The sequence below is a fragment of the Dermacentor variabilis genome, chromosome 5 (genome assembly GCF_050947875.1).
Source record: "Dermacentor variabilis isolate Ectoservices chromosome 5, ASM5094787v1, whole genome shotgun sequence".
NCBI classification, from domain to species: domain Eukaryota; kingdom Metazoa; phylum Arthropoda; class Arachnida; order Ixodida; family Ixodidae; genus Dermacentor; species Dermacentor variabilis.
Window position 1 is genome coordinate 17,671,190 of NC_134572.1, and position 15,641 is coordinate 17,686,830.

Sequence of the window (15,641 nt, forward strand, 5' to 3'; positions counted from 1 at the left end):
CGCCATTGTGTACCAAACAAGAAGTTTAATCACATTTCGAAAATAGAGCTTTCTAAATATGTTTACGCAATGCGAAATCACATGTGGAAAGACTTTTCAGTACCTAAATTTGAGAAATACAGACACTGTAGACCATGTGCTCATCAACAAAGGAATTTCTTTTGGCTGGTTTATGAGCCTTTATTGTCTCCAATATTGCTACGCTGGCGGCTATTTGAGTCCCTCCGCAGTATTTAAATACTCTTAAATAAGTGAAAAAAATTATTACTATAAAATATTTACAATGCAGTAATGTATTGCTAAAAGGCATTGAATGTTTCTGTTGAATGGCTTTCGATTGATTATTTGCTTAATCATCGTCTTCCCCTGGTATCTGTTTTCTCACTTCAGTTTCCTGTTTCTGGTTCATCATCATCATCATCACCATCATCATCATCATCATCATCATCATTATTATTATTATTATTATTATTATTATTATTATTATTATTATTATTATTATTATTATTATTATTATTATTATTATTATTATTATTATTATTATTATTATTATTATTATCCTTGCCGTGTTTCGTGGTCAGTCGCGCCGAGCGATCTAGCTTGTGCGTATATATTTCTCAATGTCCATGTTCCCCTCTTATCCTCAGAACACCCCATCGCAGTAGCGCAATTCCTCACGCACCTGCTTACATGGTGTCACGTGACTGAGAAAACAAGGAGCCCTCTTGGCGTCGCATCTGACAGGCAGCGTAAGCGGATAAACACAAAGACGGGGAAGTTATTCGGCATAGCAAACGACAGTTGGCGGGAATTCTGCTTCTCGTGATTGTGACCTTGGCGATAGCGCCATACTCAGCCACGTGCCATTTTGTTGTTTGTTCTTGCCTGTAGTCTTCGCAACGCTTGATTTCAACGAAACGCTAAGGATATTTTTGGTGATGCAGTTGCAACAACACCGCTCCCATCTATCCTTCAGCAATATAATCTTTTTGCGCAGTTTTTCGCGACACAGATTTCAATTTTTCGACAAGAGTAATCGACGCTTGGTAATGAGATCACCTAGGAAAGGAATAAGTTTTTTCTTGACACAACATTAAAATGTCATCAGGACTTATCTCTTTGCTGAACCCGTGCTTGTAACGTGCTTGTAATGAAAATGCTGCTCTCGTCTTCTTGACGGTGGCTCTTGCACTGCAGTGAGGAAACTTTTGACATGCCTACGTACTTGGTAGACTGCCGAGAAAGCAGTCAAACGTACTTTCATACGCGGGGTACGTTTCTAGACTCGTGCGTTGCGACAAACAAAATAATACATTCCGGGGGATTTCCGAGTTGTTTCTCTCGAAATGTCGCGTTAAAAAGAAAATAAAAAGATGCTCAGCCAGATATTTTTTGCATCGCCAACTGAAGGCTGAAACCAGTTTGGACAAAAGTTTCTGAAGCATTACCAGCTGACAGGTTAGCACTATTACTGGGGAATTCACGGTTATCCCTCCTCCCCCCGCTCTTTCCAAATGAAAAATAAAACAAAACAACCGCTGATAAATACCGGTACCTCTCATAAACGTGCTTTCAATACATTATTTGGTCATCAGACACAACAGCGACCTACCTCTAAACACCTATGTAAAGGGTAAGGTACCCTTTCTCTGAAGGTTGAGAGGATCATATCTGAAACCTGTTCTGCTGCGAAACATGAAGCGAAGGCAGTGGGGCCTAAAAAGACGACGAAAAGCACAAACAAAGGCCCCTCCCCACTTCAGCAGGCAGTCGTCTCGACTGAAAGCCCGTGAATTGTTGTGGGAGGAGGAACCGTATCACTCGTCCCGTAAAGTCGGCTCCTGAACACCACTCCGTCACGTCGTCATGAAGCCGCCGTGTTCAGCACTGCTGGCGCCGTTCGTTTCATTGCTTGCCGCGTGCGGTTGTTGGACGTACGCGAATGAAGTTTCCTACAACGCCAACTCTCCTGTCGTCCGCATAAGCGATGGACTCGTCGTCGGCCGGCGTGAAATTATCAGCGATGCTACAGTGCACACGTTTCTCGGAATACCTTACGCACAGCCTCCGGTGGGAGACCTTCGATTCGAAAAGCCCCGGCCCCCAAATCCGTGGCAGGGAACGTACAACGCCACCAGAAGCCCGAGTCCATGCATGCAGATCGACTTTCCTTTCTTACTCGACACGAAAATCGACAACTCGCATGCTTCGGAGGACTGCCTCTACATGAACGTCTGGAGGCCCGCGAAGGCGTGCGGTTCGAACAAGTGCAATGCCAGTATGCCGGTCCTTGTTTTCGTTCATGGAGGTGGCTTTCAGTGGGGTGACTCGTCGCTCTTCGTGCACGATCTGTCCAACTTCGTTGCCCATTCCGACGTGATTGCCGTCGGTTTCAATTACAGGGTGAGCATTTTTGGCTTCCTAACGGCGGGTACGAAAGAGTTTCCCGGAAACTGGGGTCTCTGGGATCAGTACTTGGCGCTGCAATGGGTGCAGAAGAACATAGGTGCTTTCGGAGGTAACCCGAATGAAGTGACGTTAGCGGGCCAAAGTGCTGGCGCCATCTCCGCAGCTCTGCACTCAATTTCACCCAAGGGCAAAGGCCTTTTCAAAAGGATGCTTTTGCAAAGCGGGTCAACCATGTCTATGATCGTTGGAGAACCATTCAAAGGCTCGGGCAAATTCATAGCAGTGGCGGCGGGCGCGGGCTGCTACGATGAAAAAAGAAGTGTCGAAGACCAACTGAAGGAGTCCGTAGCTTGTCTGAAGAAAGCCGATGGCCGTGCCATCTACGAGAGGCTCGCAAAGGAAAAACCTCAAGACCAGATATTCCCACCTGTGAATGGGGATGACTACCTTCCGGTTGACCCTCTGCTCGCAAATGCAGCCGATAAAATAGCTGCTGAGGAACTTTTCTTGGGGACGGTCGCCAACGAAGGCACGATTTTTGCTTACAATATCGCCAAACTTGTAAGTAGCGTCGGCGGCGCGTTTTCGTTGACAGAGGACTACAGGCTCATGGTGACATTAGGCGTGAGTACGCTATTTAACATACCAGTCTCTGCATCGAAGGCGATTGTCAGTTACTACTATGGTGATTACGACACGCATCACACACTGGATGAAGTCCTATCGATTTTCGGTGACATCATCAGTGATGGTGGATTTTACTGCCCCGTGGTATTCTTTGCTGAAAAGGCTTCGAAGCAAGGCATCAAGACGTATAGGTACCAGTACACGCACAGGTCCTCGTTTAACGTATGGCCAGCTTGGGTTGGCGTCTTTCATGGTGAAGACCTGTTTTTCACCACGGGAGCGTTGCCTTTCCTCACCCAAGAAAAGAAGCACCGAGAGTCACTCTGGCACACACTAAAAGAAGAGCTGAACGTAACGCACTACACGAAAGACGAGACGGTGTTCATGAAAGAACTTATCTCGACAATTTCTGCTTACGTGAGGAATGGGTAAGCATGGTGTTGCACTGGAATTATGCACTAATTCACAAACATTTGTCGCCTACTGTCGTCGCCGCAATAACCTACATTAAGAACAAATTAACTTGAAGGTACATTTACTTTTGCTAGAATGTGGTGAAATTTGGCCCCTGTTTCCTGAGCAGCAGATGCGGCTACTGCACAGCTCTGCCCTGAATTCAGAAGAGATTCAGGCATTAGATGAGATTGCGGCTTTGGTACTTCGTAATCACCCTAACTTTGGTTGTATCTCTCTTTTGTACATTTAATAAGTGTATAAGCAAATATAGCTTCAAACTCAAGCTTTAAAGACACGCTATTAAAGGACACAGTTGAATAAGAGCTGTTAAAAGAAATCAGCTTTGAAGTTGTTCTGTAAAACTTTGTTAAAATGTTGGAATGCAATTCAACCTCCAGGTGAAGTCGATGAAAGACAATGTCTTTCTAGCGTGTTTGAGATGTGAATGGGGCGGAGGCACTGCGTGCGAGATGAAGAGGCATGGAACTACTTGATCTTCTTTAGTGCACTAGCTTCGAAATATGCCCCCATGTTCCGACTTTGTTATCTTCAGGATCGGCCCACATTTTAACTTATAGTGACGTGTAAATAATTTAATTTTTGTGGTTTTATATGCCAGAACTGCGATCAACTTATAAGTCATGCCGTAGAGCAGGAAAAGCATCGAAGACGTAATGGTTACAGTATCGGGTTTCTGTGCTAGACGTCCTCGGTTCGAATCCAGCCACGGGACAGTTATATGTATCTATACATTAGCATATGACCTAGAAGAGAGGTTACACACGAACCCGATACGGAAAAGTGGTAGTAACTGGCTAAAAATGCCTTTGTCTTTAAAATATATGCGTACACTGCAAATTTCCAAGCACGTCATGCGTGTCTTTTGAAGTTTCCATTATAAGGGGAAGACTTTCGCTATATACCTCCGGCAGTTAATAACAATCATGTTCGAAGGAGAAAAAGAAAACCACACATTCAAAAATACAGTGTTTTAAAAGCGCTGATAATACAACGAAACAATTAGCCGATGTGTAAAGTGCGGCTGAGTGCTTGGTGAGCAAGAATATTTTCTCATATCAGAACTATCATACACTGAAACCAGCACCATGTTCTACCAAAGTAAGATTGCTTTAAATGTTTGTCAATAGCAGTTGCACCTTTTCCAGTTCTGAATTTATATAAAAAAGAAAATTGTAGATGCGTCAGCTGTGAACGCAAGGAGAGCAAAAAAAGAAAAGTGTGGTGGTCATACCAACCACACACAAGTAAACTGTTGTTTCAAAAGAAAATTCAAATCAAGTGACGTTAGTTAAAACAAAAACAAATATTTGAAAATAATCTCTAGTGTCATAAGTTTATTCTCAAGTTTAAGAAAATACTGAATAATGCAACATCTTGTTTCATGGAGGACCCTTCAAGAGGATATAGAGGTGTTGTTTTGAGCTTGATATGCACTTTAATTTCTGACCTATTAGTGTACGCAAGTCAGTAATGGTTTCTGCTTACACACGGAATAAATAAGTAATGAAATGTCGGGCGGTAAGTTATGCACTGGCCATAGACTTACTTCAACTAGAAATAAATTGCCACGTCACTAACATGTCCTGTACAAGTATATATGACAACAGTTCGTGTTTCGTTTTTTTCTTTCTTTCCCTAGCGGTAATACAGCAAATTTAGAACTTACAGTGAATATCTGGTTAAATGAGTTATGGACCTTGTAATTATGACGCCAACCTCAGTTAAAGATTACTAAAACCAAGCTTGTTTTAATGAGGATATATAATGCGAGATTAACTCATGTCTCACGCAAATGTGCTGCCATGTACTGTCTAATTTCGTGAGCCTTATACGAACTCTATATTAGCTGTCCTTTTTTTTTGCTTCTTTTTATAAGGGTATGAAGACTGTGCTGTGCTGATATTGTGTAATGAAATGCTAAAAAAATATTTTCTCTTTGTGTTGCTAATACTAGTATACCATTGATTCATTGTTTTCGTTATGTCGCGCATCTGCTAAATAAAGCAATGTTTGACGGGGCTGATAACTGAAAAGAAAAAAACTGACTCGCCATTCCGGCTCTGCGAAAGTGGACGTCCAACAAAGCTTGCAAAACTATCACTGCAACTGCTGAGGCCGGTATTCAATGGTTAAATTATAGTTCGGATGCTTGTTTTGAGTTTGTTCTTCATTGAAACGTATGCACTTCTGTGTGTTGTTGGATCATTTCAATGAATATAGGCACGCTTCGCTTCACTTTGCTAAGCACTTGTAGCCTCTTTGCCTAGTGGCGGTATGAGCCATTGAAGTTTTAGCGCGATAGTGTTAAGGGCCCCGTGTTGTAGAATATCCGGTGTCGGTGCCAGCGTCGGCGGAGTTGTCTGTGAGCTAAGATTTCTATTTATATTCAGGTCTGTATAAGTGAAATAACGACCACCTATCAAGACAATAAATCAGTTCGTAACGTTGTTCAATATTATATGTCACCTGCGTGTCGTGGTCTAAAGAGCTTCGCTAGTTAACCACCTTCACATAGTGGAATGGCCATGATGTTTTCGCGTGCTTACGGGGGCATGAGCCATTGCTTATGGGGGCATGAGCCACTGCATTTTTGCTTGCTTATGGAGTTAAGAGTCGTTGCTGTTGATGACAAGTGCTTAAGAGCACGTTATTTATTGAAACGTACGCTATTCTGTGTGCGTGATTGCAATGAATGTACGCACAGTTTGCTCCACTTTGCTGAGTGCTTGCATACCCTCTGCATTACGAAGGGGATGAGCCATTGCATTTTCACTTGCTCGTATAAACAGTTGCTTAGGATGATAATTTCTGCTCACAGACAGGCAGGAAATATGCCGATCACCGAGAGGCTAACAGCTTCGCTGTAAAACACTGCTAGGCTTCCTCAAGATTCGAGGTGATGCTCTGGGGTGCATGGCCCGAGTGTTTTCCCTTACGACCCTGTCACAACTGTTTCCTCGACGCCGCACAAACAGCTTGTCTAGATAACGATGTAGAGATTCGTTTCAATGACGCTTATATACTCGCCGATATTGCACCTACAAACAAAGTGAGACGGAAAGCAGAAAAATAAAACCAGTGCCATAACGAGAATGTTTTCTAAATTGTCAATTCTTTGGCCTTAAGGCACCGACGTGTGCGCTTCTGCAGTACATTCATAGCCAATCTTGCCTCTCAATGTTGACCTGGGTTAGTGAGTAATAATTAGTGATTAAACAGCGCGAGGAGTCACGGCACAGAAATAAATGCATACCACATTGAACACTAGCTTACAGCTCTGCATCTCTATGTCTGCGTCGTGATTGCTTCATTTTTTTGGGTCCTTTCTTCTTTTATTGTTTAGTTAGGTATCTTTATTCCCAAAAATTAACCTACTAAGTCAAAGTGATTGACTTAAAGTGACGTTGCTTTTTGCCGTCGCTGTTTTCACTGGAACGAAAGAAAGTTGAGTGACCTTTCGGAATTTATTTCATACTTCTTTCTTTTTTAATATTTTCTGCAATTAACATATAAACGGAGAGCCGAGTGTGTAAAAGATCAAAATTTCTAAAAAGAAATGCAATAAAGTTGAAATGCCGCATATCCTACAAAACAATGAAGTGATATCAGAGGCTGCTATGTCCGAGTCAACGCATAAATGCGAACATTGTTCTGCAGAAAACCAACGATACCGGAGTCCCACGCGGAGTGGCCGTTGTACACTAAGGACACTGAGCAGTACGTCCAACTTCAGCCACACAACTACACCATCGGCACTGAGAAGCGGCAGGCATTCTGCGAACTGTGGGAGCCATTCCTGCTAAAACGGTGAGTTCCTGCTAAAAGGTGAGCACATCTAGGTGCTGAACGAGGCGAACCACCACAGGTATGTGAAGGACGAGAGACACTGTTCATATACGCTACGCACGTCACAGCTCTATTTCCTTGAACATCCATCTGATTGTTTTGATCTGATCATTTTGAACTTTCTACGCTGGATACGCGGAAGCTTCGGCAGTGAAAAACGCGTAGTGCTCTACGACATTGAAGTGAGGAATGAAGCAATAAAACGATGGACACCGACATTTCCCGACGTAGTCTATAAGATACCCGGCGCAGATTGCGACTACATCGGTGAATCGGGCAATTCAAACAGAGACTGAGGCAGCATCAGAAAGATGTCGATAGAAACGTACAGTTTCGAATGCTCTTCCCAAGCACAGGGATGCAACGGGCCACAAGATTCACTGGGATCGCTCAAGAAATATCGGCCAAGCTAGTGAGGCTATATTACCGAAAATTTATAAGATGTACGCGAGTACGTCGAGAGAAGAAAACACGGAAGGTGCTCAGCATATATCCTACCAGTATTTCTCGCAAGGCTGCCACTCGATGTGGCCACGTCTGTCGCCGGAAGGGCGTAGCGGGGAAGTCGCGAACACAAGGGTTGATTACGAGATGAGCTGACGTTGTTCGTTCTGCACATCCATGAGGCAGAAGCAGAAGTCGAAACAGGTTGGGTAATGCCGATGGCTGCAGGAAGGAAACGACGCCGTAAACTTGTGTAACGGCATAGTCTTTCGAAATTGCAAATAAAGTCGCCATGACAACGATGCGTGAACGTATTGAGGCGCTAAACGAGTTCCGCATGGTACAACTTTTACAGGCACTAAACCTGTGAAATAGCACGCTGAAATTCCATTTACAATATGCTATATAATACATTCATACAGGAGGTATATATACATGACCGGGGTAGTTGGAGAAGTATGGGAGAGGCCTTTGCCCTGCAGTGGGCCTAACCAAGATGATGATGACGATGATGATGATGATATAATATATGCTTGCGGAACCCACCGTGGTGGTGTAGTCGCTATCGTGTTGCACTAATAAGCCTGAGGGCACGGGATCGAATCCCAGCCGCGACGGCCGCATTTCATCATCATCATCATCATCATCATCATTATCATCAGCTTGGTTACGCCCACTGCAGGGCAAAGACCTCTCCCATACTTCTCCAACAAGCCCGGTCATGTACTAATTGTGGCCATGTCGTCCCTGCAAACTTCTTAATCTCATCCGCCCACCTAACTTTCAGCCGCCCCCTGCTACGCTTCCCTTCCCTTGGAATCAAGTCCGTAACCCTTAATGACCATCTGTTATCTTCCCTCCTCATTACCTGTCCTGCCCATTCCCATTTCTTTTTCTTAATTTCAACTAAGATGTCATTAACTCGCGTTTGTTCCCTCACCCAATCTGCTCTTTTCTTATCCCTTAACGTTACACCTATCATTCTTCTTTCCATAGCTCGTTGCGTCGTCTTCAATTTGAGTAGAACCCTTTTCGTTAGCCTTCAGGTTTCTGCATTGTAGGTGAGTACTGGTAAGACACAGCTATTATACACTTTTCTCTTGAGGGATAATGGCAACCTGCTGTTCATGATCTGGGAGTGCCTGCCAAACGCACCCCAGCCCATTCTTATTCTTCTGATTATTTCCGTCTCATGATCCGGATCCGCCGTCAATACCTGCCCTAAGTAGATGTATTCCCTTACCACTTCCAGTGCCTCGCTACCTATTGTAAATTGCTGTTCTCTTCCGAGACTGTTAAACACTACTTTATTTTTCTGCAGATTAATTTTTAAACCCGCTCTACTACTTTGCCTCTCCAGGTCAGTGAGCATGCATTGCAATTGGTCCCCTGAGTTACAAAGCAAGGCAATATCATCAGCGAATCGCATGTTACTAAGGTATTCTCCATTAACTTTTATCCCCAATTCTTCCCAATCCAGGTCTCTGAATACCTCCTGTAAACACGCTGTGAATAGCATTGGAGAGATCGTATCTCCCTGCCTGACGCCTTTCTTTATTGGGATTTTGTTGCTTTCTTTATGGAGGACTACGGTGGCTGTGGAGCCGCTATAGATATCTTTTAGTATTTTTACATATGGCTCGTCTACACCCTGGTTCCGTAATGCCTCCATGACTGCTGAGGTTTCGACAGAATCAAACGCTTTCTCGTAATCAATGAAAGCTATATGTAAGGGTTGGTTATATTCCGCACATTTCTCTATCACCTGATTGATAGTGTGAATATGGTCTATTGTTGAGTAGCTTTTACGGAATCCTGCCTGGTCCTTTGCTTGACAGAAGTCTAAGGTGTTCCTGATTCTATTTGCGATTGCCTTAGTAAATAGTTTGTAGGCAACTGACAGTAAGCTGATCGGTCTATAATTTTTCAAGTTTTTGGCATCCCCTTTCTTATGGATTAGGTTAGCGTTCTTGCAAGATTCCGGTACGCTCGAGGTCATGAGGCATTGCTTATACAGGGTGGCCAGTTTCTCTCGAACAATCTGTCCACCATCCTTCAACAAATCTTTGTTGTGTTCATATAGGAGGTTGTGGCCAAGTGCTGCACCAGGGTGGCCAATCCTGCTCTGGTGAGGGAGTGCGTTACCGGTTCTGGTCACCGGGATCAAGCCACACTCCAGGCCTGTTTATGCAATTTCATCAACACGCGGATTTTTTTAAAAGATTCGGTGGAAAATAGTCGGCACCGGGATTCGAACCACTGACCTCTTGCACGCGAGGCGGGTGTTCTACCTCTACGCCACCGCTGCACTCTCATTTCCGCATTTCAATGGGGGGAAATGTAAGAACGCTCGTACAGCGTGCATTGGGTGCGTGTTTAAGAACCCTTGGTGGTCAAAAGCTTTTCCGGAGTCCCTCACTACGGCGTGCCTCATAAGCAGATGGCGGTTTTGCCATGTAAAACTTCAGAGTTTTTTTTTATCTTTAACTGTTGACGTCTACGGTTTTCCGATGTACGGACGTCAATTACTCCGTTCACTGACTCTGCATTGAAAAGAAGAATGGAAGCCCCATTAAGAAGCTAGTGTATTTGACCGTTTTATGACATGCATCCCGGTGTCACAGTTACAAAACTTCTACTTCACAATATTCATTGAATAACTTGCCTGGAATTTCTGATCATTAAATGGGGCATCGCAAGAATTATTTCAAGGAGGCAGAGGTGAGTCGCGGTATGCGTTTGGCGAATAATTAAAGGATGCGACAAATATCTACATGACATTGAGTCAAACAGACACCGTTGCATTCTTTCAGGTAGCACCCACAAATTTTGCAGAAGACAAAAGCTTCCATGACAGATGAGGCAAATGTTGGTGTATACAAGTACGTATAGTGATAAGTACGTCAGCCATTTCGCATTGTATTCTGCTTAGTGAGCAAATCAATATCTATACGACGGCTTATGATACATTTGAGAAATTCTGTATCCCATTCCAAAAGAAAACAAAATAAATTACCTGTACTTAGCGACGTTTTTCTTTGCGCATTTTACAGCGAGACTCTTTGCAGCTGCATTCGCCTCAATGGCACTTGCGTTACATCCCCGAAGCTGCACTACTATTACTACGCACTAAATGTTATACCTATCATCTTTACTGATGTTGCTCAGCGATGAATAGCTCGATGGATGGATGGATGGATGGATGGACGGAAGCAAGGACGGACGGACGGACGGACGGACGGATGGATGGATGGATGGATGGATGGATGGATGGATGGATCGATGGATCGATGGATCGATGGATCGATGGATCGATGGATGGATGGATGGATGGACGGACGGACGGACGGACGGACGGACGGACGAAAGCACGGACGGACGGATACATGGATGGATGGATGCTATGAGTACCCCCTTTGGAAAGGCGCGGTGGGTTGCGCCACCAAGCTCTTGTTATTACATTACCCAATGTTCCAACTATGTTAAAGAAAAAAAAGAAGAAAGGAAAAAAAGAACATGAAGAATGCCCATCACCAAACTTTCTAAACCTGTAGTGGGAACTTTGTTTTTGTACACCTCTGTTGTTTGTCGTTTCCCTACTTTTCTTCCACCAATCTTCCAATTGCCTCTTAGAGCGGGAAGCAACGAGAGCATCATCTGAGGACATTATCATCATCATCAGCCTGGTTACGCCCACTGCAGGGCAAAGGCCTCTCCCATACTTCTCCAGCTACCCCGGACATCTACTAATTGTGGCCATGTTGTCCCTGCAAACTTCTTAATCTCATCCGCCCATCTAACTTTCTGCCGCCCTCTGCTACGCTTCCCTTCCCTTGGAATCTATTCCGTAACTCTTAATGGCCATCGGTTATCTTCCCTCCTCATTACGTGTCCTGCCCATGCTCCATTTCTTTTTCTTGATTTCAACTAAGATATCATTAACTCGCGTTTGTTCCCACATCCAATCTGCTGCTTTCTTATCCCTTAATGTTACACCTATCATTCTTCTTTCCATAGCTCGTTGCGTCATCCTCAATTTAAGTAGAACCCTTTTCGTAAACCTCCAGGTTTCTGCCCCGTACGTGAGTACTGGTAAGACACAGCTGTTATAAACTTTTCTCTTGAGGGATAATGACAACCTGCTGTTCATGATCTGAGAATGCCTGCCCAACGCACCCCAGCCCATTCTTATTCTTCTGATTATTTCAGTCTCATGATCCGAACCCCCATTCACTACCTTTCCTAAGTAGATGTATTCCCTTACCACTTCCGGTGCCTCACTAACTATCGTAAACTGCTGTTTTCTTCCGAGACCGTTAAACATTACTTTAGTTTTCTGCAAATTAATCTTTAGACCCCCCCTTCGGTTTTGCCTCTCCAGGTCAGTGAGCAGGTTGAGGACAGGTTGGGCGCAAAGAGATTCCCGCATTAAGACGTTAGCAAAACTGTGACTATATGTCCATAACAAGTCGCAAATTTAAAATATCTAAAATTGTGAAGACATGAATAAAACCGCATAAAAAGCAAGTTTTAACCCTAGAAGCTTCGGATAAATGTTCGGAATAAGACATTAGCATAGCAAAATAAACGGAACTGATGCACAGACGGGGATAATTCACAGGCTATGGCATTGTGTGGATATTGCATTAATTACGTGGATTTATTTATTTGCTAAAATACTTTCCGCAAGCTTTTAGAATTCTCACCTAGCGGCCATGAGACCTGTTCTTCAGGTTCGAAGAAGGCTCTTGGATCATTAACATATGCGTCGCAAGCTCAGAAAGTGACACGCGCTTTGTAAAATTTCTGAAATAGATCTCATTGACCAACTGTAGTTTCTATAGGCATCTCCGGATGAACACTTGATGAAAGAAAACTGATCTTTTGCCTTATTTTCATGATGCTGTCCTCGCTTCTTTCCATTTCAGGAGTGCCAAGGACAAAGCAGGAGAGCACAAAGAACAAACGACAAGGTCCGGGAAATCTCCCTCCGCAAAATTGCCGCCACCCAATACCAACGATGTCGAAAGCAATTATGCCTCCAATGCACCCAACAACGTCTGTGCCGGTAGTACGGCAGTTGTACTTGCAATGCTAGTTCTTCATCTTTTACGCTAGGCGGAAATCATACCGAAGACTTCTCAGGAGCTAACGGAAAGAGTCGCTTTTACTCCTGTAAGGCGTTCCTTTCGGCATAGCGGCGTGGAAACTTGAATTCCCTTCACTAACGTCTCTCATGGACTTGCTTTCGCATTTCACTGGCCTAGAAAGGCCTAACGAATCCTGGCTCGACTAGCTGCATTCCTTTATAATAATGCGAGAACATCGGAATATATTTGTGGCTTCTAAGTTTACTGATTCCAGCGATTCCCCTGGAGGAACTACTACCGTTATAATTGTGTGCTTCCTTATGTGCTGATTATCATGAATACTATGGGCAGTGCTCGCCATAAAGGGGCTCGTTATGTGTTCAAAATTAATTATGGGGTTTTACGTGCCAGAACCTCGATCTCATGATGAGTCACGCCGTAGTGGGGAACTTCGGCAGTTTGGACCACCTGGGGTTCTTTAACATGCACCTAAATCTAAGTACACGGGTGTTCTCGCACTTCGCCCCCATCGAAATGCGGCCGCCGCTGCCTGGATTCGGTCCCACGACATCATGCTTAGGAGACCAACACCGTCGCATTCATTATGTGTATGTTGATACAAAGGGTTCATGCGTTGTTATGTCTTGCATTTCCCACCCTGATGTTCATTTAAGCGCAAACGCTTGCATACATTTGCGGATCTCAAGAAAAAAGAAGCATCAGGGAAAACTGCGATTGCGCACTTTACATGGGAGGGTTAGCGTGAGAGTGAGGATCGAATGTGTATTTGCTTTTACCATTCGGCCAGAGCTGCACATAAGTGAAAACGGAAAAAGTTGACATTGCCAAGTGTCTTGCAAACTCGTAATGCACGTGGCCACAGAGATTGGTACACTCTGGCTACAGGGGACACTGGTGCAGTTTTGCTGGAACCAACCTGGTATTGGTTGCAGATACCCGCTTTGGAGTACAACCTTGACTCGGGCTCTGTATTATGGATTCTATTCTACGGACTTGAACTTTTGTTTCTGTTAGCCATTTCAGGTCCCCATACTTGCTTAGCTTTAAAGTTATCCTATATTGGTATTAGTCAAGTTATGGCACGCTTTCTCTTCACTATATAAAATGTTTACTCTTTCTGAGCAAGAAAGTAGTCAAACTCGTAATAAAGTCATAAAGGTCCAATGTTGCAAATGCAACAATGCTTACTGCCAGTATTTTAACATCATTTAGGAACGAAAGTTGGAAATGTTAATTATTTCCGGTGCCTTGCAGCTTGCGCCACGTTTCCAATGATGTATTTGAAAAGAGATTATAATGTAGGAAGTTCTATCACGAAGTGTTGTAGGTTTCCTGAAAAAAAAGCTGGTATTTAGTGTTTGTCTCATAGCACGCCCAGCCATCAGCTGAGCCGAGTCAGTCCTACAGCCCATCATTCCTTTGCTAGTTAAAGCGACACTGCGGAAACTCTCATTAAAGGGACGTTGAGCAACCCCTCGGGCTTGGTGAAATAACATAGTCGGGAGGAGGGGGGGGGGGGGTAATACGGTGCTGCGAACACCTCGGCCATGTTTTGCTGTCGTACGGGGTGCGTGGAGCTCGCAAGAGGAGCGCGAAGTCGCCTTTCTCTCAAACGCTCTCTTTTCAACAGAAGCTTGCTCCTCATTCTCTTCTGGGCGCTTTATTTCGTAATAAATCGAATTCCCATACGCGGCTGCTATTGGTAGCTGTGGTCTGCTACGTAACGTAAATACCGCGGCCGCCGCGAAGTGCCGCCACGAGTCCGCTGGCTATGGGCGCACTGGGGCTCGATGAGGACAACCGCTTTTGGCTTACGTTTAGCGCGTCGTAGCCACTAAAATAGGAAGTCGTGGCTTTTACGTTAACATCCAAAATGAAATTTGAACTGCGCGCCACGGTGACAGACGGAGCGTTGTGGGCGGGCCCCACTGCGCCATAGCCTTCGCAGCGCAAGGCATTGAAGAAAGAACGGGAGCACAGCGGAGGCCGTGTTTGATTGCCAATAACTCCGCTTCTGCTGAACGCATTGAAGTACACTTTGCGGCAAAGTATTTCTGAAATAGACCAGTTTCACTTCAAATGCCTTTCTCCGCTTCGATAAAAAGCGGTTCAGGGCCCCTTGAAAACTACAGCCACGTTTTCATTCTGACAACATTTAGAAGCATCCCCCACAACGTTGAGGAGATCGACATCCGGCTTGGTATGACTCCAGCAGACTCAAGAGGAGGAATGTGTTGATAGATGTAGTGGCTTTATGTCTGTCTCTAGTCGTTTTCATGTTCTTAATAAAGCAGGGAACACAATATATAACCGCTTTGAAGTCATTTTCTTTGAATTCACAAATATTTCAGATGAACATGACGAACAAGATTATTTGTTCCCACGATGTGCTGAAGAATGTTCATGACAGGGAATAAACAGAAAATTACCGACCAGGATGGCCAAACAATCACAGCATAAAAGCAAGGTAAGTTAACATAAGTTCATGATTATTCTTATAAAAAAAGAGCTTGGAATGTCCTGATTAGACATTTCTTCAATACTCTTCCGCATACGTGGGTTACCTATGCGCATGGACAAACTCACGAGCTCGCGGCATATACTAGGATTTGCAGCAAGTCTGGGATGGTATCAATGGAATTTTAAATAGAAACTTATAACTATTTCTTACGAAATAACTGACGTGTTCCCATTATAGATGTAATGTATAAGAACGATTCCAGCTTA

The 15,641-nt window shown here is 44.1% G+C and overlaps 1 protein-coding gene across 1 annotated transcript; it reads left to right on the forward strand.

Moving 5' to 3' along the window:
• The first annotated feature begins 1,611 nt into the window (after window positions 1-1,611).
• LOC142582319 (acetylcholinesterase-1-like) lies at window positions 1,612-15,235 on the forward strand. The gene is made up of 3 exons (XM_075691888.1): window positions 1,612-3,464; window positions 7,171-7,320; window positions 12,732-15,235. The coding sequence occupies exons 1-3, from the start codon at window positions 1,867-1,869 to the stop codon at window positions 12,919-12,921; spliced, it is 1,938 nt and encodes a 645-aa protein (XP_075548003.1). The 5' UTR covers window positions 1,612-1,866; the 3' UTR covers window positions 12,922-15,235.
• Window positions 15,236-15,641: the final 406 nt, after the last annotated feature.

Bases quoted from the DNA above. Each gene is read 5' to 3' on its own strand.
- LOC142582319 (XM_075691888.1), top strand. From the start codon at position 1,867: ATGAAGCCGCCGTGTTCAGCACTGCTGGCGCCGTTCGTTTCATTGCTT. The intron at 3,465-7,170 runs GTAAGCATGGTG...ATTGTTCTGCAG, and splicing joins TCTGCTTACGTGAGGAATGG to AAAACCAACGATACCGGAGT. The intron at 7,321-12,731 runs GTGAGTTCCTGC...TTTCCATTTCAG, and splicing joins GAGCCATTCCTGCTAAAACG to GAGTGCCAAGGACAAAGCAG.